Raw genomic sequence first — 24,690 nt, forward strand, 5'->3', positions numbered from 1 at the left:
GTCTGCCGTTGTTGCAGGTTTCTTCTCTGATGATTCACTTTATCGTGCAATGCTTTCTTGTACTCTGCCTTGTAGTAATCACGTAGCAACAGCAGACCTTGAACCAATTCATCATGTTCCTAATTTAAAATTAAGGGGGCATCCAGGTTAATTGTCAGATCAAGTACTGAAACAGCTGTAGTTTTTCAGTGTGGGAGATGTGGAAGCTTAATGGCTATTGCAATCATAGGCATCCAGGTCAAGTAGGCAATGTTCAAGGATGGCTGGGGACACTGTGCTGAGATTTTGGGTGCTCATCTGAAATTTTAAACGGAACCCCTTAAGAGCTACCAAAATCGTGTTTTGTGGGCATGGCTTGAAATTTTTTCACCCCTAAGAGGTACCAGTTCTGAAACGACAAATAAATTAATTATCTTGTGAAAAATTTTTTCCAGCTTAATACCCTAAAAGGCACCACAAAAGCTCCTGCCGTGTACCTTTTGAGGCTGAACACCCTAAGACTAAAGAGGTACTAATTTAACCATTTTTTAACCTCTAAAAGGTATGACAAGCACCCCCTCCTTTTTATATGGGAGTTTCCCCAACCCCGTGACATTTAAAATCTCTACTACTGACAGTCAGGAAAATACATGTAAATACACCCCTGGCTGGTTAGTCCCCTCGTGATCTGTTTAAATAGGGATCCATACATGACAAAATGCTGAAGACTATCCAGTGTTTGACTAGTAACCAATGCCACAGGATCACCAAATGAATACACCTGCTGGTCACTTCATACTATTGAATGAGCTCACACAGTGGTGTGGGTAGCCTGTGGCCTACAGCAACTTTTAGCCTTCAGTTCTTTAATGCATGAAAGACTCGGGAATTTCAAATGTTTATATTGAATTTGAAAACTAACAACAGGACTGCTGGCTACACATACATGAACACTTTCATATTTGCACCTTATACATCCTTTCTAAATTTTTTTTCCTAAGCTTATTTTTATGTTTTACCTTTTCTTTCATTTTCTTTATATTTTCTTGTTCTTCATCATCTGGCACCTCCTCATCTTCACTCTGAATGGCTGTCACACTCTTATGAGGCTTATGATCAGATCCCTGAAGAATCACTCTGTGATGTGACTGTTGTTTTTTGATATTACTTGTTTTTCTTTTCAACTTCTTTTTTTCTTGGGACTAAGCAAAAGATGCAACAACATGTATACTTGTTTATATTAATTTTACTACTAATACAAGTACAACAGTAGCTAATATATGATGAGTCACTGTGGTCACTGTATACACATTCATGTAGATGCATTGTCACTGTAAGCCTTTTGTACCCTGAGTATCATTGATAAATGGTACATGGGGGTTCCATCTAGTAGTAATCGTAAGTTAACATTATTATATACTGTAATAACCAAGTACAATACTGAGTTACATAAGTGTCATCCTCAGAGACCCAGGGGCAGCTGGTTAGGACATTGAGATATTTTCAGGCGAATCAAGACTCTTGAAGCAAACTTTCGCCCAAAAATATTGTGTCGCCCGAAAAAATTGTGTCATCCCAACTAGTTGCCCGTGGGTCTCTGAGGATGCACAAGTGTGGGTCTGCCTCCTTTTCAGAGTTTCTCACTCCTGAGAGAGAGTCGTTGTGCTTGCTCCTGTTAGTACATTGTAAGCAACCAGACGAGATGACTAAAATTCGGGCTGTAAAACCAGTCTATGTGTAACATGTTCTGACTTGTACCTCATCAAGTTCTTCCTCAAAGTCTGGTTCCTTATATTTCTCTGTATGTATTGACATCTGCCTTCCAAGGTGCTTGGACAACTCTTCACCTGACATGTAATCCTCCATCATGGAGGGGAAGGTAGATTGCAGATGTTTCCTGATAAAGTACAGGCACAAATAACATATGCCAATTGATTAGAACATGTATTTGGTGGCATAAATTTCATCTTCAAGCCAATTGATGATCAGACAGAAAATTTTCAAGGCTTCTCAACTTGAATGGTGCCCAGTTACTTAATTAAATGCAATTCTTCTTAATCAAATTTAAATCTAATTTATTAATAACCTTCAGTGGCCCTTAAAATATATTTCAATCACTTTGTACATTTACCCTTCATCATTAACTGAATAATAAGTGCTTGTCACAGGTTACAAAATTATTAACTTGCTAAGCAATAGAGCCTTATCATTAATATGTATCACTATAATGAGAAGGACTTTCACACTATACTTCAACGTAGAATAAAGTAGTTAACCAAATATAACAGCTGATCTAAGGGAACAAGGATTGAATTAAACACGATTGTGATCACCTGATACTACCACTTTCTAGAAGAATTCTTTTAATTTACAATTTTTATCTTACCTGGTAGGATTTCTTGACAGGTTACGAGTCTTATGATCTTCCATCATTTCAGAGTATTCAGCTGTTCGGTTAGCCTCTATTCAAAGCTTTTGTCAACAAACATTGGAAAGATGTCACCTACAATATTTTCACCATATGTTCTATGGCTTGTACATAAATTCTGAAAGGCATTGATTAAATAAATCATGAAAGCGGCTTTAAAACCATATCATAACGATTTGTTATAAGCTTAAATACTTTTCAAGTTTATGGAAGAGAAAAGGGCAGTCCACTGCTAATAGGCTTCCATGTTGTTTATAGGAACCAGACGAATCTCCAAGCGATCAATAAACTAACAATGCTTGTGATTGGTCGAAAAACATCATAACACAAAGATGACCAATCAGATGCTGTCTCATAATTTCCACAAATGAGCCCGCGAACTAAGTTAAACATATACGTGTCGATGCAAAATGGCGGCGTTTTGATCAAGGTAAACTTCGTATTTGTTGGCCGTTTTGGCAATCCTGTTGCAATGTGCTCCCTGTAGCTACGATGGTTCAAGATCAAACCATCCACGATGGACTGCACACCAAAATGTCACCTCGCTAAGCACGCTGAACTGATCTTATCCGCCATCACAAAGGAAGATGCTGCGAAGATCCGCGCAATCTTACCCCGAGTTTGCGCGAACTTTGCCCGCGTTTCTGATCTGTTTGGTCGGAGCGCCTTGCACTTGGCAGCGTCTTGCGGCAAAGGCGACATTTTGGAGTGGTTAGTGAAAGATCAAGGAGTTGATGTGGGCACAAAAGATCTGGAGTCGTGCTGGACTGCTTTGCATAGAAGTGTCTTCTACGGATATTTGGACTGTACGGTCAAGCTTCTTCAGGTAAGTTAACTTACAGATATGTACCAATTCGCATATTAAGCTTACTATTTTAGAGTCCTGAGATCTGATACTGATCGAGAAAAATTTGTTTTAATGGTGGTCAGTGGAGCTAAAGTTTCATTACATTAATTTCATTAATGGTAGAAAATACATTTTGTACATACGTTTACCTGTAGGTAGTATAAGCTTAATGATGTCATTTTACATCTGTGTATACTTCTAGGAAATTAGAAATAATTTTGAATTGCCACTGGTGACCACGTAACCACAAGTCTTTAACTCTTATGCATATATGTGCAGTACATGGACGATATATGTATTTGAGTTTCTCTCTTTTATTTGTACCATATGCTATTTAATTGAAAGCTTGGTTCAGATCTTGGCTGTTTGGACAAGGAACGTCTCTCTCCACTGGATATTATTCGACTGGATTCACCATTCCAAATAAAAACAGGAGGTAAATGCAGTTTATTCGTCTGCTCTAATACATGAAGCTAAGATATGTACATGTTAATTAGGTTAACAAACTCCCTTGCAAAAGGATCAAGCCCACTTACATAATGTACATGATTGTATGTACACTGCACATGCACGCTGTACAAACTGCTGTGCCAATGACTATACCTAGGTGTATAATGTTTTCGAAACCTTAGATGAAGACCTGTACCCTGTACGTACAAATAAATGAATATAAATTATGCAATAAATTTATATAAAGCAATTACTTGACCATGTATTTACAAATTTCATGATCTAAGCATGAATCCTTTAATACATATATGTGTGACTTTATCAACAGTCCAAGCTCAAGTTGTTTCTTTTTATGAAACTTCCCTGGAAGATGAACTTCAGTTAAAAGTTGGTGATGTTGTGACTGACATTCACATGACAAGAACCAGATACTGGAGTGGCAATCTAAATGGGAAAAGAGGACATTTTCCAAAAGACTGTGTAAAGCTTTTATCAGAAGGTTTGTGTCCTACATGTGTATAGCATGTATACTGTACATGAATGCAGCTCAAGTTACACTAAAATTTTAACATTTGTTATTGTTAATACAATGTACCACACTAGGCCAGGAATCCACATTTAGATAACCTCAATGCATGTACACTGTATTGTTTGAAATAAGTGTTATTGATAATATCTTTTTCCCGATCTTAGGTCAGCTTGATTTTCCTGAAGATAATTACATTTAGGTCCATTGCTGTCGAAACAAACTTTTGCACGATGCATTTTGTTGCTATTTTTAATTGCTTTTCTGCTATTCAGACATAATTTTATTGTCAGTTAGTCAGTAACTATATAAAGTTTATTTTTAAAGTGTCTTTATCCTGTGGTAATTGTTTAGAGGATCTTCAGCAGTTATTAGCAACCTGGATTTCACATGTAATTAACTAGATATACACAACTTTAGTTAGTACATGTTGTTGAAGTGAGATCAAGTTTAATTTAGAACTCATTTCAGTGATCAGTACAATGTACATGTAACCTTCATGCATGTACAACCATAAGCTCTCATTTTTTTTTTTTTTTTGAAAGATCATCCATTAGAGCTGTTTACTTGGGGATCCAACACTAACTTTACACTTGGTCACAGAGATGAAAGCACAAGACAAGTGCCTGAACTTCTTGAAAATGTCCAGAGAGAGGACAAGGTTTGCATCAAAGAGGTACATATTCGTCTACATTTAACAATTTTTGTTAATAAAATTTTCTTATACAACATGTACTGTGGAATCCGAATTTTTCAAATGTGGCTTATTTAGAGCAGTCTTAGCCACCTTAGGCATAAAAGTTCCTAGAGAGATTTAAGATTCCGATACAGTGTAGACAGGGGTTCATTAATGTTTTCAGCAGGAAGGCAACTGGTTTTCACTTGCAAGGAAACCTTTTTGAAGTGAAATTTTGCATAGTCAAACTACTGTAAGCAGGAAAAAATTGGTCCCACATGCAGCCAGTCAACTTGTCTGGTGCCTGGCCTGTAACGAAACCTCTGTGTACACTGCACAACTGGTATTTCAACTTACTGTCTAATTACCAGTAATTACTGTACTTTATGAAACCTGTCATTGCACCTTCCTGAGAGTTTTATCACAGTGACTGAAACAAGCTTGTGCTTACAAGTGGTTGGCCATTAACTGTTTTTCAAAATTTGTGCACAGCTCTGACTTTGGCAACACAAATGTGCATCTTTTTACTGCTAGATACCTGAGAATGAAGTGTTGCAAGTATCTGCAAAACATACATTGTACCTGATCTCTTCTTTGTTTCCACCATTGTCTGTTTTATTTAATAAGGTTGTGATGTGTAAGTTTCACTCTGTCTTCCTGAGTGTTGATGGCAAAGTTTTCACTTGTGGTCATGGCAGAGGAGGGAGACTAGGACATGGCAATGAGGAGACTCTTTTGGTACGTAACCTCTGACAAAATATATTGTACATAAAATATTTATTAATTACAGTGTTGTGTTATTAAAGCTAATATTAATTTTCACATACATGTATATGTTTTTCATTATTAATAATTTATTATTAATAAAGCTAATCAGTGCATACACTGTACACATGTACATACATTGTTTACATGTAATATGCTGTGTACAGTATAAGCCTTCAGTCCAATCTTTAGATGATCATTCCTTCCATTTAGTATATAGGCCATGGATATCTTAAACTCAGAGAAATTAGTTATGTGTTATTAAATGGCTGAAACAAGAAATTACAATTTATTGTTAGCCTGTGTGCGAACACCCCAAAGGCTATTGTTAATTATTTTTTCACATCCAAAAATTTGAAGATGTACATGTATCAGTTGTGATACTGGTGTATGTATGTACTGTATAAACAACATGTGTTCCTAGAAAATGGTAACATTGTATTTTTGTTAATTATTTTTTTAAAGGTGTTACAACAGGTAACAGCTCTTCAAGGAATTAATTGTGTGTCAGTCACTGCTGGTCAGGATCATACAGTGGTAGTCACTGATGAGTAAGTACTGTCTAATTAGTTTTGGAATGGATCTAAGTGGCATCCAAAAAGAGAAGGTGGAACATTAGTGCAGGCTAAAACCAGATCTACATGTGGGGGATTGAACTGTATTGGAAAGGGGTGGTTGATGCAGCAGTAATTTAGGAATAGAGATGGATAAAGAATAACAAGCTTCATCTGGTAGATATTAGAAAAACAAAGTTAAGGTATCTTGCGCTTTAACATTATTATTCAATTGTGTTTGTTCCTTGACAGAGGGGCAGTTTACACATTTGGTCTAAATGACTCTCATCAGCTTGGACATTCACCCCTTCCAAAGCAGTGTCTCTGGCCAAAAATGGTGATTATGAGATCTTGCAAAATTAAATACATGTATATTAATTGTTTAGTTTTTTCAACTGTCAGGATTGAGTTTGTAGGCCAAGTCACTGTTATGTTGTAAAATGATAAACAGGAATTTATACTGGTATGTACATGTACCTGTTTGGTAGTATATTCATGCACAATCTGGTACTTGCTCATTAAGCTGTCGTTTGTTTACCATACTTAGAGGACATTTGAAATTGTAATATCCATGTACTGTAGCTGGAGTTTAGTTGAATCTAACATGCACTCTTAATTGTTTGATTTATTGTCATGTGGTAATACATGTAGCTAATAATTATTCTAAATGTCACCTGGCAAGCACCAATTAAGTAATTGTTGGCTGCTCTCCCAGTAATCAGAGGTACTGTAACTTTGACCTGCACATTTTGTTAGGTTGCCTTGGAAACAATTTCCCAGTACCCAATTAGTTGTACATGTGTACTCCTGGGTGGAAGAGTTGTCTTGTCCAGAAACAAAACAATGCCCCAGCCAGGGCTTGTACACAGACCACTCAATCCAAAGGCTGGGGTACTAACCATTAGGCTACCCTTTCTCACTCCAGCTAATTTCTGATAAGCGTTTGTCTTTGTTCATACAACAGGTGCAACTTAAGTTGTGGAAGAGCAAAGATATTGTGGGAGCAGCTGCAGGGCGTTATCACTCGGTGTTCTTTACCAGGCATGAAGTCTACACCTGTGGCTTGAATGCTGGGCAGCTGGGTATGGCCTATCTAATAGTGTACATAGCACATTGAATTATATATATGTATAAATGTATAAGTGTGCTGTAGCTTTGTTACCTGTGATAGTATAACAAGTCTTTTTCAAAATAACTGTTACATGAGCAAGGTACATGTAATACTATCAATATAACGTGTATCCCCTGCTTTGCAATATTTTTTTTACAATTAAAAGATGGATTTTTTTTCAGGACATGCAAAGGGTGAAAAATTCCAAACACTTCCCCGTCAGGTACAGTACTTAATTAATAGAACTTCACAAAACCATGAAACTGTATTAATTAATTCAATGTCCAGCTTTTGTTTACCATTAATTTGAGGCATTAATACACTATTATATCTTTCTATTACTGCTCATAACTCACTGTTTGGTTGAGAGCTACTTTTACATGCACTTGGTGGAATACGACCATGGCTTGCACACATGTACATTGTACGTAACTTTTAGCCAGTGATGACAATAACAATAAGTCTACCCTCTATTAAGCCCTCAAGCCCCCTTCTTTACTACTTTGTCATTAAACTTACCAACAATAGATGAGGTTGGGATCAGCAAGAAGGCTTTGCAAAATGTTCACACTCAGAATTGCACCATAAATCTCAGAAACCCCAACCCTGCAAGTTAACAGGCTGCCTCTTAGCAAATGTGTGCAGCTATGAAGGAGACCACTGGCCATGACTGTCTTGAGTTTCACTTTGCCAAAACTACATTTAGCCACATGTTAACCACACCTGCAGGCATGCACATGTGCAGCCAACCTTTTCCCAAAATGGAATATCTTTTGATTAAGAGTTCATATTTGTATGATCATAATTAAATAGGTCAGCAGTCTTGCAGATAAAGACGTCATAATCAGCAACGTGACTTGTAGTGACGGCGCTACTGTGTGTGCAACAGACAAGGGTGACATCTTCTTACTCAACCTGTATACTTGCCGCAAGATCATATCCAGGTATTCAAGATATCAATGCTTTCTTTTACACTTTTACACTATTTGGTTTTTGTAATACTAGTACATCCACCAGCTCTTTACATTTTGAATTTCCTCTTTTATGTAATTTGATTTGTTTAGTGAAAATTGTCATGGAGGATCTAACTTAGACTTTACCACATGATGATTCTACAAGTATGCCTTACAATGTAAATGTTGTAAACTGAAACAAAACAGTCGTCATTATTTTTCTGCTCCTGAAGGTTTGCTGACTTGACTCAAATAGCAGTGATTGGAGGTGAGCTGGACATGAGATCCCCACAAGAGGTCAGCAAGAAATTTGCTGATGAACTTGCCGTGACTTTGCTGAACTCAAGAGGAAGGGTTAGTGTTTCTTTCTGTGCATAATTATTAATAATTATTATTAGTGTTAGTAATATTTATTACTGTGCCATAAAATTGCAGTGTTTTAAGATACTAAATTGAGTCTGACAAAAAGTTACTTAATAATGCATTTTTTTATCTTCATTACATTAGGTCTTTCAGTGGAAGCCCCAATTCACTTCCACAAGAGAATGTTCCTGGTGTCATAACCGACCAATCACAGGTTATTATCATTAATGATACAGGTTTTCCTTGAGATACTGATGTTGTTAAAATAATGTATGTACATGTACTTTTAAAACAATTAATACGTAATACATAATTAATATGTACATGTACCATAATTTTTATGATTGTGGCACTACAATGGTAATGCAACATCCTGGTGGCGTATTGGAGTGTTGGAAAGGTATTGAATGTAATTGACAATAATTATTCAGATGTTGTGTTCATTTTTTCAGTTAGAGATTTTTCAGTTGGAAAACAACTACTGATTGTGTCTGGTAAGTTAATAAAAAAAAACTATAAATTGTATATTGTAAGTTTATTTTTAATTTAAAGGTACATGTAACAAGGGATTGTGCATTCTCATTCACTTGCTCACTGAAGCTGTGCATTAGCAGCTGTTTTATTCATGGAAGTTATAAGTACCATCTTTTCCCACATGCACATGTATTACTTGTACTGTGTACATGTACAGTTAATCCCTTTGCCAAAAAATTGCAGATGATGGTGAAGCTTTTATTTGTCAGCCCAACAAAGCCAAGTCCAGTCCAGTGAAAGTTGAATCCAACAGAATCTATCGCTCATCCTCCATCTCTTCCAAAAGTCCTGAGAGCAAACTTGCACAATCACCTCCCACTTCTTCCCTGCTCAGTAACATCTCCAAAGACAAAGAGGAGACACCTGCACAAGCATTTCCAAACACTACCCCCCTCAGTTTACTAGTTAAAGACAAAGACAAGAAAGATACAGTTGTAGAGTATTGCCTGGAAAGGATTCCCTTGGTTCATCGTGGACAGCGTGTCTTCACTGATAGCAAGTCCAGAGGGTTTGCTGTGCTTCAGGTTGCTTCAAATGAGGGGTGAGTGTTATGCCCTATTTCCATCCTTACCCTTTAGATGTACTGTAATTTAGATACTTTCAGCTAGACACTTTATGTCATCCCTGCTGGCAGACACCTCTCCTGAGTAGCCTCTTCCAGGCATTCAGTCAGTTGGTGGGCAGCACAAAAAGCAGTGAGTGAAAAAATAGGGGAGAAGTCCAACGAGAGAAAGCGAAAGAGCGCGTATTTTCACTAGCCCAGCTTGAAGTTTTACTTTTCCTGAGCTAGTGGGCTAGTGTTGGTGTGGGACACTGGCGGGTATCTCCTGAGTGGACACCAAGTTGTGGGCTTAACCTGCTAAATATTAATAATACAGGCCATGCACTGAAACAGACCTGTATTTCCACTTCAGCTGCTATTACTTCCTACTAATTGCACTGCAATGCCCACAAGTACATGCAGAACTGCAGTTGATAGAAGCAGTTCTCAAAACACTAGAACATACATACTGTACTAGCAAAGCCTGGAATGGCCCAAAACATCTTGACTAAGCTGTTAAGCAACCAACTCTTACCCAAAGCTTTTGTTAGCAAATAATATTTTTGAGGGTTTGTTTTCTGTTCATGCCCAGTATACAGTATATGTGGAAACAGAGTTTGATTGCACTCCACTACAATGTAATCCATTCCACTGCAGCTAAGCATACTGCACTGTGCTAATCTGCAAAGCTAATTAAAAGGGTGTAACATTGAGTTCTTGGATTCAAATTAACTTACTGTTTCACGACATGTACATTTAAGAGACGACTTCTTGTGTTTCCAGATTGCAGAAATTACCGAAAGTGAGCCCAGAACAAATGTCTGAACAACTGATTCAACTTTTAGAAGAGGCAACATGCGATGATGACATTCATGATGTTGAAATAATTGTAAGTTACTGTTGAGTGATTTCACATGTACATGTAGCTATAAACTAGAGTTTTGTTTGAATGAGGAATTTGGCTTTTGCTGTGCATGGGAAGGTGTTGCATAAGCTTTTCAATGTGTCATGGTTGAAATGTCTTGACTACTTTTTTAATACACTTGAAGTTTTTCCTTTCGAGAATTCTTATCTACGTGAATTTGTTTGATTACTGAGAAGATCAAAGTAGCAAATAATTATTGTTAAATTCCAACAACTCAGTTTTGTTGTACTTATTACTACTCTTGCTGTTAGGTGAAAGGTCAGACAATTCCAGCCCATGGATTTGTCCTAGCATCAAGGAGTCCAAAGTGCTATCAGCTGATATGTGAAAACAAAGAAAACTGCCCTCAAGTTACAGACAGATGGATGCGGACTATACCACTACACAACAACGTTGACTACAGCCAGGTTATAAGCTGGCTGAAGCGACTTTATGGCGGTGAAAATACCAGTGACAAAGAGCTATTTTTGAAAGATGTTCCTCCATCAAAAAGCAAGAATGGCTACCACAGCATAAGCAAAGACAAGCTCGAAAAGAAAGTATCGACTGATAAGTCTTTAAAAGAGAAGAAAGTTGTACGTGAATTTGATGACAAGTTGGTTCAAGACTGTTCTCTGGCGGACCTGGTTTTCTTGTCAAAAAGAGAATTGGACGACTTTTCTGCACCAACTGTTGACAATGGTGACATGTTACTTGAAGATAATGGTGCTGGTGATACATTGGATGCGGCAAAAATCAAGCAAGGCAGGAAAAGTCATGCATCCAAGAATCCAGTCAGGTAAATTTAGGGTAAATAGAAATCTTTGTATATTTACTTGATGTGCGCTTTCGTATTATAAAGAAGATGATTTTCTAATAGTTACTTATTACTGACAACAACAGAAAAAAAACGACAACAAAAATTAATAGTTCAGTCTCTTAATTCACTGTATAATTATAACTCCTTTTTTAATTTAATCAAAATGCTGGTTCAAAATTTAAAGAACGGAACTACATGTACATTAAAAATGACATTTGTCTCGTAAGTAAAATTGGTTTGAAACTTTAAACCTTGCAAATCCCTGCATGTCTTCGACTGAAGTATGCCCTCGCTGTGTCTCTTGTTATTAACATTCACAGGTTTTTTTAGTTAATCTTATTAATTTATGATTTGTGATATATTTGAAAGTAGTAATTTGAAAATTATTTTGTCTTTGTGTTTAGGAATGGAAACAAAACTGGTCTTCCCAGTTGGAATGTTTACAAATCTTTGAAGTTTTCAAGGTCAAATTGGTAAAAATATAACTTGCATCAAACTACATGTAGTTCTTGCTATGGTAGAAAAAAGCTGTAAACACATGCCTGTGAACACTTTTATCTTTTTAGCCACCTCTTTGTATTTTTTTTCTTTATTTATGTGATTAACTCATTTGGCTCATGCACAAACTTACAGTGTATGTTGGTCTAACTCCTTATTTAGTCCAGAGCTTTATGATGTCGTGATTGTCTCTGAAGATGGAACTGAATTGAACTGTCACAAGTGTATTCTTGTTGCCCGGCTTGGTATGTCTATCCACTCAACCTATTTCATCTTCGATTTAATAGCAAAGTTGCAAAGCTTTTCCTATTGAACTTTCATGTTTTATCGTTCTTTCTTTGCAGAGTATTTTCGCAGCATGTTAGCGTCTGGTTGGTTGGAGGTAAAAGCTTTAGCAATAGTTATCTTGTATTCTTATTACATGTGCAGCTCGCGCAATTTAAGGAGAATTTTCAAATGGCCTTCGTTGTGTAAATCCTGAATTGCAATTACCAGGATACTAATTTCGCGCTCTTAACACCTGCTACAGTGTTATTGTACAAGCTGTCATTGGCTCACTTCGCTATTAGTTGCATTTGGCTGGCAAATTTCCACTGTATCTAGCACTTTAATGGCAAATAATGTCTCCAGTGCGGTATGGTGCGCTGGGGTGGGGTACAGTACAGGCTTTTTGAAGGGATTCGTTCGAGTGTCACTATCATTGTTAGCAGGAGATGGGGGGAAAGAATAATACAGAATGCCCTGCGTAGCGAGTGTTGTTTGCATTGTCATGGGCCTTATACTTGCTTTACCTTTTACGTGACAGTCTAGTGAACAGTCCAAGACCCTCAAGTTACCGTTTCCAACTGTCATCCTAGAGATTGTGCTGGATTTTCTGTACACAGCACAAGGACGAAGAGTAGAAGGTAATCCCTGTTTTCTACTCTGTATCTTGCCAAAGGTTTAGTTGATGAGTTTTATACGTATACCTTGTAAACATGCTTGAATCTTGAAACTCGTGTAAACCTCTGTTTGGGGGCCTCCCTGTTGGATGGGGTCAGGAGGGAACGTCTGTCAAAGTGGGCCATCTGCCCTGAGTAACACGTCTCACTTGTAAAAGTTCGAGAAGGAGCGAGAGGGGAGCTGTGGGAGCGCTGTTACAGGTAAAGTTTATTTTTATCAAGACAAAAAAGAAATCTTTCTTTTCTTTTTGTTTTCCCAGAGATTGCAGATCTTGAGTTATTGGGAAACATTCTTATCGTAGCAGATCAGGTAATGACTAACTGAAAAAAGTAAATGCATAGCGTATTTGCGAGCTTTCTAATACCTTTAAATCCCATCGGTTTGACAAAACTGTTTTGTGTCGTTGTTGCGAATTAGTATTGTTTCTAGAGCATTGTTAAGAGCGGTTTTCACTCTAGTGTCGAAAGTAATTCGCATTTTCTTTGGTTTTGCGTTACTACGTGAATGGATGGGCTTAAAATGTTCGCGCCTTCGCAATTAAAACCAAAACCAATCGTGTCCCGCTTGCAGACATTTTCTCGCCCTTTGCGCTGTTTGCGTGTATTTCCTCAAGTTTTGATTGGTCCACTGAATTGTCCCTGTCGTTTGTAATTGACCAGAGTGGTAAGTTAGGTTTTGGTTGTAAGAAAGTTGCGTGATGTTAGTATGGTAATGATCTGTTTTTCAAAGTTGATACATGGGTCTTGTTTTTCAGCTGTTGATTGGACGCCTCAGGGAGATCTGCGAGGCTGTCATTGCTAATCTCGGTAACAGAAACAAAGATTTTTTTCCTCCTTTCGTTGTCACTACCATTTACCAATGCAACGTAACTTCTAACATGTCTAGCCATAAGAACAAAATAATCAAGGAAACTTAGACACGTGGTTAGACATGTCATGTCAGTATGTAAAAGATAACTTGTTTACTATATTACTGCAATTTAACAATTGATAAAACACCTTTCTTTAACACGTTGTGAAAATTACCATTTGTGAAAATGCCATTTGCACAATGAAGATTCGTTGTATGCAAACAACAAAACTGTAAGGTACCTCAGCTGTTTTTGTTTTATCTTGTAGTCACTTTAAAGAACGTTTCTGAGCTTCTGGAATTCTCGCTGCTTTACAACGCTAACCAACTTCGAGACATCTGTACAGAGTACATCTGTAACAATCTGGGGAGTCTGATGGAAGCCAGGTCTGTTAAGAGCCAAATTTCTCCAAATACTGTGCGAGTAAAAAACCGTGAACACCGGCTTTGATTTGATTCTGACAGGTCGATCGTTAACTGACCAATCACAGCAAAAGTTCAGGATTCATTAGCAAACCTCAAAACCTCAAACCCAATTATCGTTGATGTTTGCAGTTTAGTTTTCTCACGCCTAACTGGCTTTTGCCTTGCTACACAATTGCATTACGTAAATATTTCTGATGTTCACGGTTTTCTGAGTTTCACAGTGTAAGTCCGAGTTCATGTAGAATGTCTCAAATTCCGTTTGGTGAACTTCGATCAATCATTGGTTAACTAGAGCTACCCATATAATTTCTTTTGCGTACGCTTTTACGTTTTCACGTAGGACAATTTCTCGAAGTGTCTTTATTTAACAAATAAAGGAGCCTAAGCCGTGTGTTACACTGTGATAAAACACGACGGGCATCTGAGAACACGAGGGAAATGTAGAAATGTTTTCTACATTTCTCCAGTGTTCTCAAATGTCCGAAGTGTTTTATCACAGTGTAATACACGGCTTAGGCTGCTTCATTTACTTTGTGATATAGAGGTAAAGTGACGAAAAACAATAAAATACGCTTTTCCTATGTTTTGTACTCTGATAAAACATGGGTTTTTGACCGATCAGAGCGCGCTCAGGGCCCTATCTATATGATAAAGTCCCGCTCCGGTAATACATGTACAGACATCTGATGACAGTCTTGATTTGGATTCACAGAACCTTGGATTCCCTCAGCGATGAAGCGCTTAAAGAAATTTCGAAAGCTTATCGCAGTATGGTAGGTGCTCTTCTTTTTAACATTGCTTAGGAAATGGTTATCTAGTTTAAAGCATGAGGATGTTATGATAATCAAGAACATTTAAGGTTAAAACGATGAAACCATATCATAGCAAAACACGTCGTTCGCCACATACATGTAACAGCGCTAAAAGGAGTTACAAATAATGAAATCAGATAGAAATTCCAAGCTAATGAAACAGGTCAAATTTCCTTTATGATGACCTCTTTGAAGCTCTGAATACCTGTTATCTTATTTACATAAATGTAGGTTTTAAAAATACCGTCTCAGATTTGTAGTGTTTCGTTTTTCCACAGTGACTTGATAGTAATGCAATAATGAGAATAATAATTGAATCCTCAGGTTCCAAGAATGACGTGGCGAATGATATCTCCTTTAGACCTTCACGACTCCATCCCTCCTGATATTCCTGAACCAAGCCCTGGAAAACGAAGGAGAAGCACAGGTCGCAAGAAATCATCTAAGAGTGAAAGCGAGCATGATGTCGCAATTGCCGAGACTGTGCAAGAGCAGGCTGAAGTTGGAGAAGGTTAGTTAAGTGGTCTGTCTTCTTTATTTTTTCCGAGGGAGATTTGACCCATATAATACAATGGGGGGCAAAAGATGTCCTTATTTGTCGCGAAATTCACTTTCATCATGTGATAGGTAAATATAAAGTCTGCGCACGAGCTTTGTGGCCCAGCGAGATAACAAAGAGACGAGACTGGCCCTAAACGCCTCATCACTCGGTTGGTTCACTTCACTGCATAAAAACTGAATTTGTAAGTATATTGCTCGCTGGGGCTAAATGTGCGCGCAAACGAAGTCAGTAGAGTGAGGTAGACATCGCAACCCTTCAGATTCTGAAATAAGTTTGAAATTCTAAGCCCTTGTCACGTTATACGTCATGGTACGGTTAAAAACTTTAGGCATTACATCTGTGAGTTAATAGGCATAACAATTGCCATCTGCTTTAGACAGACTTGCTTTTACTCAGGTCACAGAACGAGCTTCCAAGAAACAGAAGAAGTGTTTGAAGTGCAGTACAGGGAAGCATGTAAAACAAACAGTGATATGGGGGCACCTCTGGAATCCGCAACAGAAGAACAGGCAATACAGGACAACCAGGATAATGTGCCACAGGTTGGTAAAAGGTCGTACAACCTTGGTATAGTGTCTCCACGTTTCTCGGACTCCTGTGTTTTGGGGAAAAAAATAATAAATAAGTTCCAGTCGATGGCCACGATTTTTCGTCCTGACCAAATGTCAATCTATAATTTTGAACTCTGATTAAAACCCCTCCACTGCAGCGACCAGTTAATTCTGGCCCACTGTTTTGGTGGTAATTTCATTCATCACAAATTATGGCTCTTTTAACCTGAGCTTTTTCCTGCTAAAGAGTTTTAAGACCTCTCATATGTTGTTTAAGGCTGGTGATACTGGATTGTGGTACCGTAAAGAGTTACCAGAATCTACCAAGTCAAATAAGAAAGGCAAATCACGAGACAACAAGAAACCCAGTGGCAAATCTGGGCAAGATTCAGAAGCAGAACCCACGACACAGAACAATGAAACTTCCGCCAAGAAGGTTAGTTATGTAGGAGCTTTCTATGAAAAAAAAAAAAATGAAGAAATGATAAATAAAAGGGTAATATTTATATAAATTTTGAGTTCTTTTCAGTATATTTACTTTTGCCCGCTTTTGCAAGTGTTACAACATTTTAGAGCAACGTTGCACCATTTGTGTTTTTGTTCCTTTGTTGTCAGTTTTGAACGATTCTTCCTCTGGTTGCAACATCATTTCAAAGCATTGTTTTTGCCATTGTCATTCTTAATTAAATTTGTGCGAACTAGCCAAACGTCTTAATAAAGAATCATCGTTGGCCGCAATGTAACAGTCTGAACAAGTTTACACGGTGATATACTGTCTGTTATTAACTTGGTCAGGATGTTTGTTTGTTTGCAAGTTTTCATTTTTATCTGGATGAAAACTGCCTTCAGTCCTTCTTTTGTTAATTTTCACACTGTATTGTTATATTCAAGGTGACTTCACCTCAGAAACCAGCTTGGAGTAAGACAAGGTAAGTTGAAACTTTGTAAGTTGCACAGTGCTCAGTCTTGACTACAGTACCATTCTCCCCTTTTAAAGCTTTTCCGGAGTTTTGGTGACTGACCGCGTATTTTAATTTTTATTTATTTTGGTGTGTGTGTTTTTAGTTTAATTTGGTATTTCTAAGGAAAGGTTGGCATTACGAATAGGAGGTACATCCCATGTCTTCATCTAGTAACGCGGGTTTTCGCTGGAAGAAGCCCAACAGTGATGGGAAACCCTTGTGAATTATAATACATAAATAAATTATAATATATGAACTCCTATTCACGGGCTTTTTATTAACTCAGCCTTCCTCAACCCTTATAACGTGATAAATGTTTTCGTACATGCCCAGCGTGTCCAGTCCTCCCGCGGTCAGCCTTAAGGATATCATTGAACAAGAGCAATGTCAGGATTCCTCAAACGTTGACTCCGTGAATGAGGTATGCGCCTTTTTGCTTCTTTTCTCAATGCATTTTATCAGGATCGTATGGCTGAAAAATATATGTCCATGGCCCTACTGCAATAGGATTACCTGTCAAATTACGTTAAAATTGCCTTGACATGGTTCTGTTTGGTTAAATGGTGCCTTTCTTAGCTCATCATATATTGCTTGCGTATTTATATTTTATAGTTTTCGCTACTGGTGTTGTTTTACTTTTGGTGTCTTAGTAGACCAAACGATACTTCTCAAGAAGGCCTGAAAACAGTTGCATCTGCGATAGGACGCAACGCGGAAAAACAGTTCAAATAACCTCCTGAGTAAATGCGAGTTATAATTTAAAATCACAGTCATTGCTTTTTTCTGTTAACAGAAAGTATTATCGCCTCAAAAAGGGCCTGGTAGACAGCAGTTGTCCGGACAAAGGTGCGGCATGCTTTGAGACAGAGGTTTGAAATGGGTTCACATTTTGCGATAATTACGTGTGACAGACCACATTGCTTATTTTTTATTTTCAGTCCCGCTGGCAGCCCTCAAGGCCAAGCCGTTCGTTGGCATTCAGGCGGCCGTCAATCACAGAAGCAGCGGAAAAGGTCAAAGTCCAACACATTAGAAGAGTCTGGTGACCAACGGAAAAGTTTGGAAAGGAATTCCAATGAAACTGCTGACACTGGGAAGGAAGAAAAAAAACCCTCAGCTTGGTAAAGTCGAAATGACAGATCGAGAACTATTATTAAGGAAAATATGTTATTGATTTGAAAGGTCGATACCGGTTTTGAAAATGAGTTAAGTGGATAACTACGGTTGATGGAAATTGTCTTATGAAAAAGAAATTACACCAAATTGAAAAGGTACATTAGAAACTATGGACCGTTGAAACTGTTGCAAAATCTGGAAAATTTGTATTCTTCTAGGATGATTGCCATGCAGTCTTCTCAGCAAATTAATTTTTTGTACGTTGTTTATTTGGTTTCAGGGGTAGAGTTAACAAGGAGCCCGTCCCAGTCCAATCCTTAAGGGATCTTATGCAAGAAGAAGAACAGAAGACAAACGTTCCCACCCCCATCCCCACACCCAGAATTCCTATCGCCTCGGGAAAGTCAGGATCTGCGAGGAAAAAACTCAAGTACAGTAGACGACTTACGCAGAGTTTCGTACTACCCGTCCACGCTACGCCGGACAAATTTGAAAATGTAGCTTTATTTCTACGTTTAGGCCTACCGTTCACACTAATCCGTCACGAAAATGGAGCTTTTCGAAAACGCTCTTCAGACCGGAGGAAATTAAAAACGCCGGCTTTGCGTTTTAGTGTGGACGAAAAACATTTTGAAAACGGGGCTTTTCGAAAACGATGATGTTACGGTAATCACGTGATTTCCCTGCCCGAGTATTCTTCAAATACAAACTCAAAATGACCGGTTATTGTTGCGTTTTAAACATTTCTCTGGTGTAGTATGGAGGGAAAACACTTGATGTGTTTTCAGAGTGAAAACACAGTTCTGAAATTCCTCCAGCGCAATGTAAACGGGGCCTAATTTCTTGAAGCTAACATTAAAATAGTTATTTTTGTTAATAGTAAGTGAACTTGGTGAAGCTCTCTCCAGCGAATAGAAGGGCGAGGTATTACAAAATCTGCCGAGCGTGTGGTGCACTTATTGCCTCCAGTTACCAGTCAATCTTATCAACAATAATTTTTGAGGTTGGCAAGTCTTAGTTAAATAGTGGTCTTCAAGTGGTAACACAGCAGTTACATGTATCCTAGGTGTCCAAATTTAGTGTTCAAATACATGTACAAAGATTTTTTATCGGACGGCTGCAAGTGAAGTCATGTCACTCACGTGAATGGGCTTCATTAACTTACCAACCTGGGACAGTCAATAAGAAAGGGACTTGCTTTTACTTTTATCGATAAGGTGGATAAGTAGTTTAATCTGACTGTAAACGTTCAACGCCTGTACAATAACGGCTTCTATGTTGGGAACTTATCTTTTTTTGTTCATTTCTGTTACATCTTGAGTGATACGTTGTTTAATTTTGTCTCGCAGAAAAGTGTTAGTTGATATCGAGAAGAAGTGTTTTGTGTGACGAGTCAAACGACACTTTTTTGTTTCAATTGACACTGTTTTCTCTTTGTTTATTCGCCGCGTTTCCTCCTTCACTCTGCTGCAGTTGGCGCCCTCAACCTAGATTTTACGCAGACAGTTCAAATTCTGATGGACGAGAAGTTGATGATACGAATTCTGAGCCTCACTCTAGCGTACCTTGCTCTCCTCCAAAAAGGTAACATACTTCCAACTAATTTCCGACTTCACTAGTGAGTCGAGACATTTTATTATATGGCAAAGCTGTCCACGATTAAAATGCGAATTGTGATTGGTTCCTTGAGCGGTCCGAAATTTGCGATATATACGGCCATTTGTCCTGAGGTGGACCGCTGACAAATTTGTATAAGAGAAAACAGCTTGTCTTCTCTTTTCCTGCAAGTTTGGCGGACAAATTTAAATTCACATTTCACGACATCACCCCGAAAAGTATATCAATTTTTCAAAATGGTTGAAAATTTTATCACAGAATCGGAATAAATATGTTGGCTTCGAGTGGTTATGATAGTTGTTTGATTTTGATATCAGTGTTCTTTCTGACACCTAACCAATTATATCTGTTTTGTTTTTTCGTTCTTAGTGCCTGGCAGTCAAATTCTATCGCATGTTCTCCGCCATCTTCGTCAGTCGCTTTTTCTACCATCCTTGAAACCCAGCAAGAGGAGGACACAAATCTTGCCAAGTATGTGTCTTTTTGTGTGTGCTGTGCTTGATAAACTTTGTTTTGTTTGATTTAAATAAGTAACCGTGAAGAGACTAAAATAATAAAATTCTAATCAGGATAACTGTTTTGATCAGGGTTGCCACAGGTCAGGAAATGGTCAGGGAAAAACAATTCTTCAAAGTCAGGGAAAATTGAAATGATTTAATACGTCTGATTTAATACTGAAGAAACATTTGGGGTAACTCTGTTCTCAACGATATTTTTCCTTAATAAAGAAGGAAAATTTGTTGAAAATTATCACTCTTAATGAACGAGTGGAAGAAGAAGCCGCTACTAAACCTGACATTTTGTATTTCTTTGGTCAGGGAAATTTTTTTATCAGGGAAAAGTCAGGGAATTTTGAAAAGGGATGTTTGTGGCAACCGTGTCGATGAGCTACCAAATTCTCAGGACCATTATGAAAGAAGTGTGTTGGAATCGGCATGGAGAATCGAGTTGTTAATCTTTTTCTATCTATCCGCTTCCCTAGGTTCAGCAGGAAGCCATTCCACTTGACACAGGTATATGCTGTCACGTTAATTTCGTCTATAAAGTGGCGATACTAAGACTATTGTCGGACTAAAGTAACAAAGATATTAATCATTACGCCCGCTATTAGTGCTACAAACTGATCAAAACTCAGCAAACTTGCAACCGGTTGAAGCGCGGGAAAATCGCGGAAGGCAAATCGCGGATGGTTTACCCTAGCATCTGATTGGCCAAAAAGAAAACTGTCCTTTCCCTGATTGGTTACATAGATCAACGATTGTAAACTAACGTTATTTTCAAAAATTATTTTGAGAATTGTCACAATAGCAGCTGCAAAGTAGCTGGTGCAGTTTTTTAAACTAAACCATATAGCTAAGCTTATGTTTCACATTAAATGAAGTGTTGTATTGCATTGCCTTGTATTGCATTGTATTGTATTGTTACTTTTCCACGTGTTGTGTTTTCAGCTTGAAGAAAGAGCCATGGAAGAATTACTGCAATACTACGGCGGCAAAGACAGCGCCTGCGAATTGATCACAGTGGAGAGAATACCATCAACAGCAGCTAAGCCGGTTTGGAAAAAGGAGAGGTCACCATCACTTACAAGCAATTAAACCTCTCCACAAACAGACTGTCTTTCATAATTACTGCACATGATAAAACAGAACGGAACTGAATGACGAAGAAGACAAGTCGCAATGAAACTCTGCACCTATTTGCAACGGTCGCGGAAAGTAAACTGTTTACATATTATGAAATATTGAGATAATTTTATTTGATGTTGTTCCCTCAAAGGGCTGTCTTCACAAAGTATCTTAAAAGTTTTAAATATTGAAATTTTAAAAATAAAGGAGTGAATAAAACTCAGATGTCCTTGTATTGTGAACTGGTCGAAATTAGAGTGAAAGGGCATTCGTCGTTTGCCTCGAAAGGAGCTTTACTTCAGTTGTGATGGCGCTTGCCACAAAGGTACAAGTGCTTAGCTTAATGATTGGTGTGTCTGGTTATAAGTCCATTTGAATATATGGACGAACTTGAACATGTGAAATGGAGCGGCGGCCGCGACTATGTCGTCCCAGCCCCCCCCCCCCCCCCCCCAAAAAAAAACCTTATCTCATCACCTCAACAATTTACTGTCCAGTTAACTTTGGCCTCTGAAAATGAAGTCGCACGTACACGGCACCATGCTTGGTCTGTAGTCTAGCTGTACATGAGTCAATTCAGTTTTGCGATAGTAGAAAGGAACTGAAAAGATTGATCTCGGTGAACTAAATTAAAAAGCGGCTGTGTTGATTTTCCACTCAGGAATTTTTTCAAGTACTCTTTTTTTCTGGAAGCAGAGTTCTTTTTCTTAAGAAACACAAATATGGCCGCTGTGGTGAGATTACGGTAAGGTCTGTGGTTCGAGTCTAGTGGCTCTCAGGCCACGCTTATTTTTAGATTTCATAGAATGAAGCTGCGCTAGAACCTACTATTTCAAGTACCTTCTGAATGAAATACTAGTTCTTTAGACTCCATTCCCACCGCTCTCCCGCTCTTAACATTAAATTCGTTGGTACCCATTTATTCATTCACATGGGTAGAAAGAGTCGGCTTTACACAACGCAACGACCACAGTCAGGGTTTGAACCCAGACCGCTCGATTTGGAATCTAGCGAATTAACGATGAGGCCACCACTGTCGTTGCCATGGTTTCTATAGTCGGATCCATTACAGCACCTGTTATGTACCTGTTGAACAATTCTAGGACAGGATCCCATATCGTCACTCTCACTCTGAATGTAGAGCGCCTGTAGCTAAATAGACCTGAATAATCAACAATTGATGATCAGTGAATGTCATTGGTATATTCGATGAGGACAAGTAGGAACTGGCTTCTGTTGGTTCTTCGTTCATTTGCTGTTCCTTCCGTCGATTCGCCTCAAAGAGCTCTGGTAACAGGTAATTTAAAGTGTAGTAATTTTCTCTTACAACTTTGTTACTGATACATCGTTACAACCACGTTGCTGTGCTGTCCAATCCAGGCTTACTGCGCCTTTCAATAACATGCGGACTCTAAAATTCAAAGTTCAACCTACAAATGCGTTTTTCGCTACCGTCAATCAAATGTTCGGCGGCTCCTCCCAGCTTCCGACTACTGCCGAGCACTGTTTCGTAGTCTGAACTGTGCTCAACGATTTGATTACAGCGCGCTCGGCAGTAGTCGGAAGCTGGGAGGAGCTGCCCAACATTTGATTGACGGTAGCGAAAAACGCATTTGTCGGTTGAGCTTTGAATTTTAGAGTTCGCATGTTATTGAAAGGCGCAGTAAGCTTCCTACAGGATCAAGACAGCAGCACGCAAAGAATGGTATAATTTGGCGTAGGCACTTCAAATCTGACAGAAATAGTCACTCGGCTGTTATAAAACATGATTGAAAATATATATCAACGATGGTGACTTGGGTTATTTCTCTTGATATTTACATGTACGTCACATTTCTTGAAATTATATAACTTGTTTTAACTTGATTTACACAGTACTGACCGAAAGCTGATATCGTGTCCGTGATATACAGGGTTATAAAAGAGGCTTGGGTAGGAGTATGACGACCTCGTCCCCAGGCGTATTCAATCTTGCGATCAGCTAGAGAGATAATGGGCTTGGAAGTTGGAAAGTCATCTTGACTTTCGTTAAGTTGCGAAAGTAACGACCCTCACTGCTCTCGTATATAGCAGCTTATTTTAAACTAGTTTCGTTTGTACCTACTTTCTGTCGCTCAAACGCACAGCGCCCTTAGTTTTTCTTTGAGGAAATCAATAGCGAGGGGCACTTTCTCAAGGACTACAGGACGAGTCGCTCACCTGTTAACTTTTCCCTTCGGTGAGGAGTCAAGGATTGAAAGAAGACAAGATTTGTGTCTTTCATAAGTGTTTCCGCAGTCTCTCCACGCAACAGTAGATTGTAGCACCCAGCAATTGCTGACTACCTTGCATCAGAAAGGACCTCTTCAAGTAAGAAAGTTATTAAGAGTCCCTGTCCATAAAAATGGAAAATAACTCGGCAAGGGTCGAAAATTCGATTTCGCTCAATTTTGATGGTAGATAGGGTAGGGCATGGCAAAAACTACTGGATAGTTTTTTTGGCAAAATGTCCTTTTATTGCAAAGAAATATGCAAATTACCAAACTCCGTTAAAATCGTCATTTGACGCACCATTTTATTACAAAAGTTTGAGAGCCTCGCATGCAAAACCACGTCATTCTTCCGTCTTTAAAACACTCAAATATTTTTGTGCAATGTTTACATGTGTACTGGGCTGATTTTAGGGAATGTTGCGTTGTCTTTTTGGGTGCAAAATAATTAAATTTCGAAGACATGTATTTCATTCACGTAAAAGTACTTCGTGGATATAATTAATTTTCACCATGTGCGAAACCTTCAAATGGATCAAGCTTCTGGTGGTTGAATCGCAGAAGGATGGTCTACAGATTCCTGTAAAAATTTCTTTGGGCAAATGATTGTGAGCGACGCGAGAGCTTTTCAAAGGACGTCAAAAATGCAAATATTTGACCATCCGTCGTCAAATTTCAATTTACGGGTTAGACTTATATTTTAGCATGCGCCACATGACTTGACCTATGTTAAGTTGAAATAGACACAGAGCTGATAATTTCGAAATGTTCTAACCTCATTTGCTGTAAAAGGCAGGTCCAAGGCCGATTTGACGTGTTTCTCTCACCATTCGTCGCACATAAAGCAGAAGTTTGCTTTTGTTTACATAACGTCCGATGTACATCGCCAACTGTCAACTTATTTAACGGTCGAATACCATGAATCTGTGACCCTCTTTCGACACATATGATCACCACTGCATCTAAGTCAAAAACGGCTAAGTCATCTGTAGATAGTTGCTTGCTTTGCACTACACCAAAATATTACGTT

General features: G+C 38.4%; 2 protein-coding genes across 3 annotated transcripts in view; one reads left to right on the top strand and one right to left on the bottom strand.

Annotated features, from left to right (window-relative positions):
• The window catches only part of LOC145480668 (uncharacterized), an 11,148-nt gene extending 8,480 nt beyond the window's left edge, over nt 1-2,668 (bottom strand). The window contains exons 1-4 of one of the 2 annotated variants that reach the window (XM_081458959.1): nt 2,366-2,436; nt 1,738-1,876; nt 999-1,181; nt 1-119 (exon numbers count right to left, since the gene is read on the bottom strand). The exon at nt 1-119 is cut by the window's left edge and continues 40 nt beyond it. In XM_081458959.1, coding sequence (XP_081315085.1) covers nt 1-119; nt 999-1,181; nt 1,738-1,876; nt 2,366-2,412 — 488 coding nt within the window. In that variant the 5' untranslated portion in view covers nt 2,413-2,436. Of the gene's footprint in view, nt 120-998; nt 1,182-1,737; nt 1,877-2,365 lie in introns of both variants that reach the window. The other variant, XM_081458957.1, reaches the window with a different exon arrangement.
• Nucleotides 2,669-2,811: 143 nt separating this feature from the next.
• LOC145480670 (inhibitor of Bruton tyrosine kinase-like) lies at nt 2,812-21,630 on the top strand. Its single transcript, XM_081458970.1, has 36 exons — nt 2,812-3,233; nt 3,600-3,690; nt 4,033-4,203; nt 4,776-4,906; nt 5,534-5,644; nt 6,137-6,222; nt 6,478-6,562; nt 7,190-7,307; nt 7,519-7,559; nt 8,150-8,280; nt 8,523-8,643; nt 8,797-8,866; nt 9,105-9,146; nt 9,370-9,727; nt 10,511-10,616; nt 10,904-11,430; nt 11,856-11,924; nt 12,112-12,194; nt 12,294-12,331; nt 12,755-12,854; nt 13,151-13,200; nt 13,646-13,697; nt 14,010-14,127; nt 14,879-14,939; nt 15,303-15,489; nt 15,937-16,082; nt 16,369-16,527; nt 16,983-17,020; nt 17,387-17,474; nt 17,847-17,899; nt 17,992-18,174; nt 18,450-18,599; nt 19,643-19,753; nt 20,156-20,257; nt 20,769-20,799; nt 21,235-21,630. The coding sequence occupies exons 1-36, from the start codon at nt 2,925-2,927 to the stop codon at nt 21,379-21,381; spliced, it is 4,464 nt and encodes a 1,487-aa protein (XP_081315096.1). The 5' UTR covers nt 2,812-2,924; the 3' UTR covers nt 21,382-21,630.
• The last annotated feature ends 3,060 nt before the right edge of the window (nt 21,631-24,690 follow it).

Source organism: Orbicella franksi, chromosome 3 (genome assembly GCF_964199315.1).
Source record: "Orbicella franksi chromosome 3, jaOrbFran1.1, whole genome shotgun sequence".
NCBI lineage: Eukaryota > Metazoa > Cnidaria > Anthozoa > Scleractinia > Merulinidae > Orbicella > Orbicella franksi.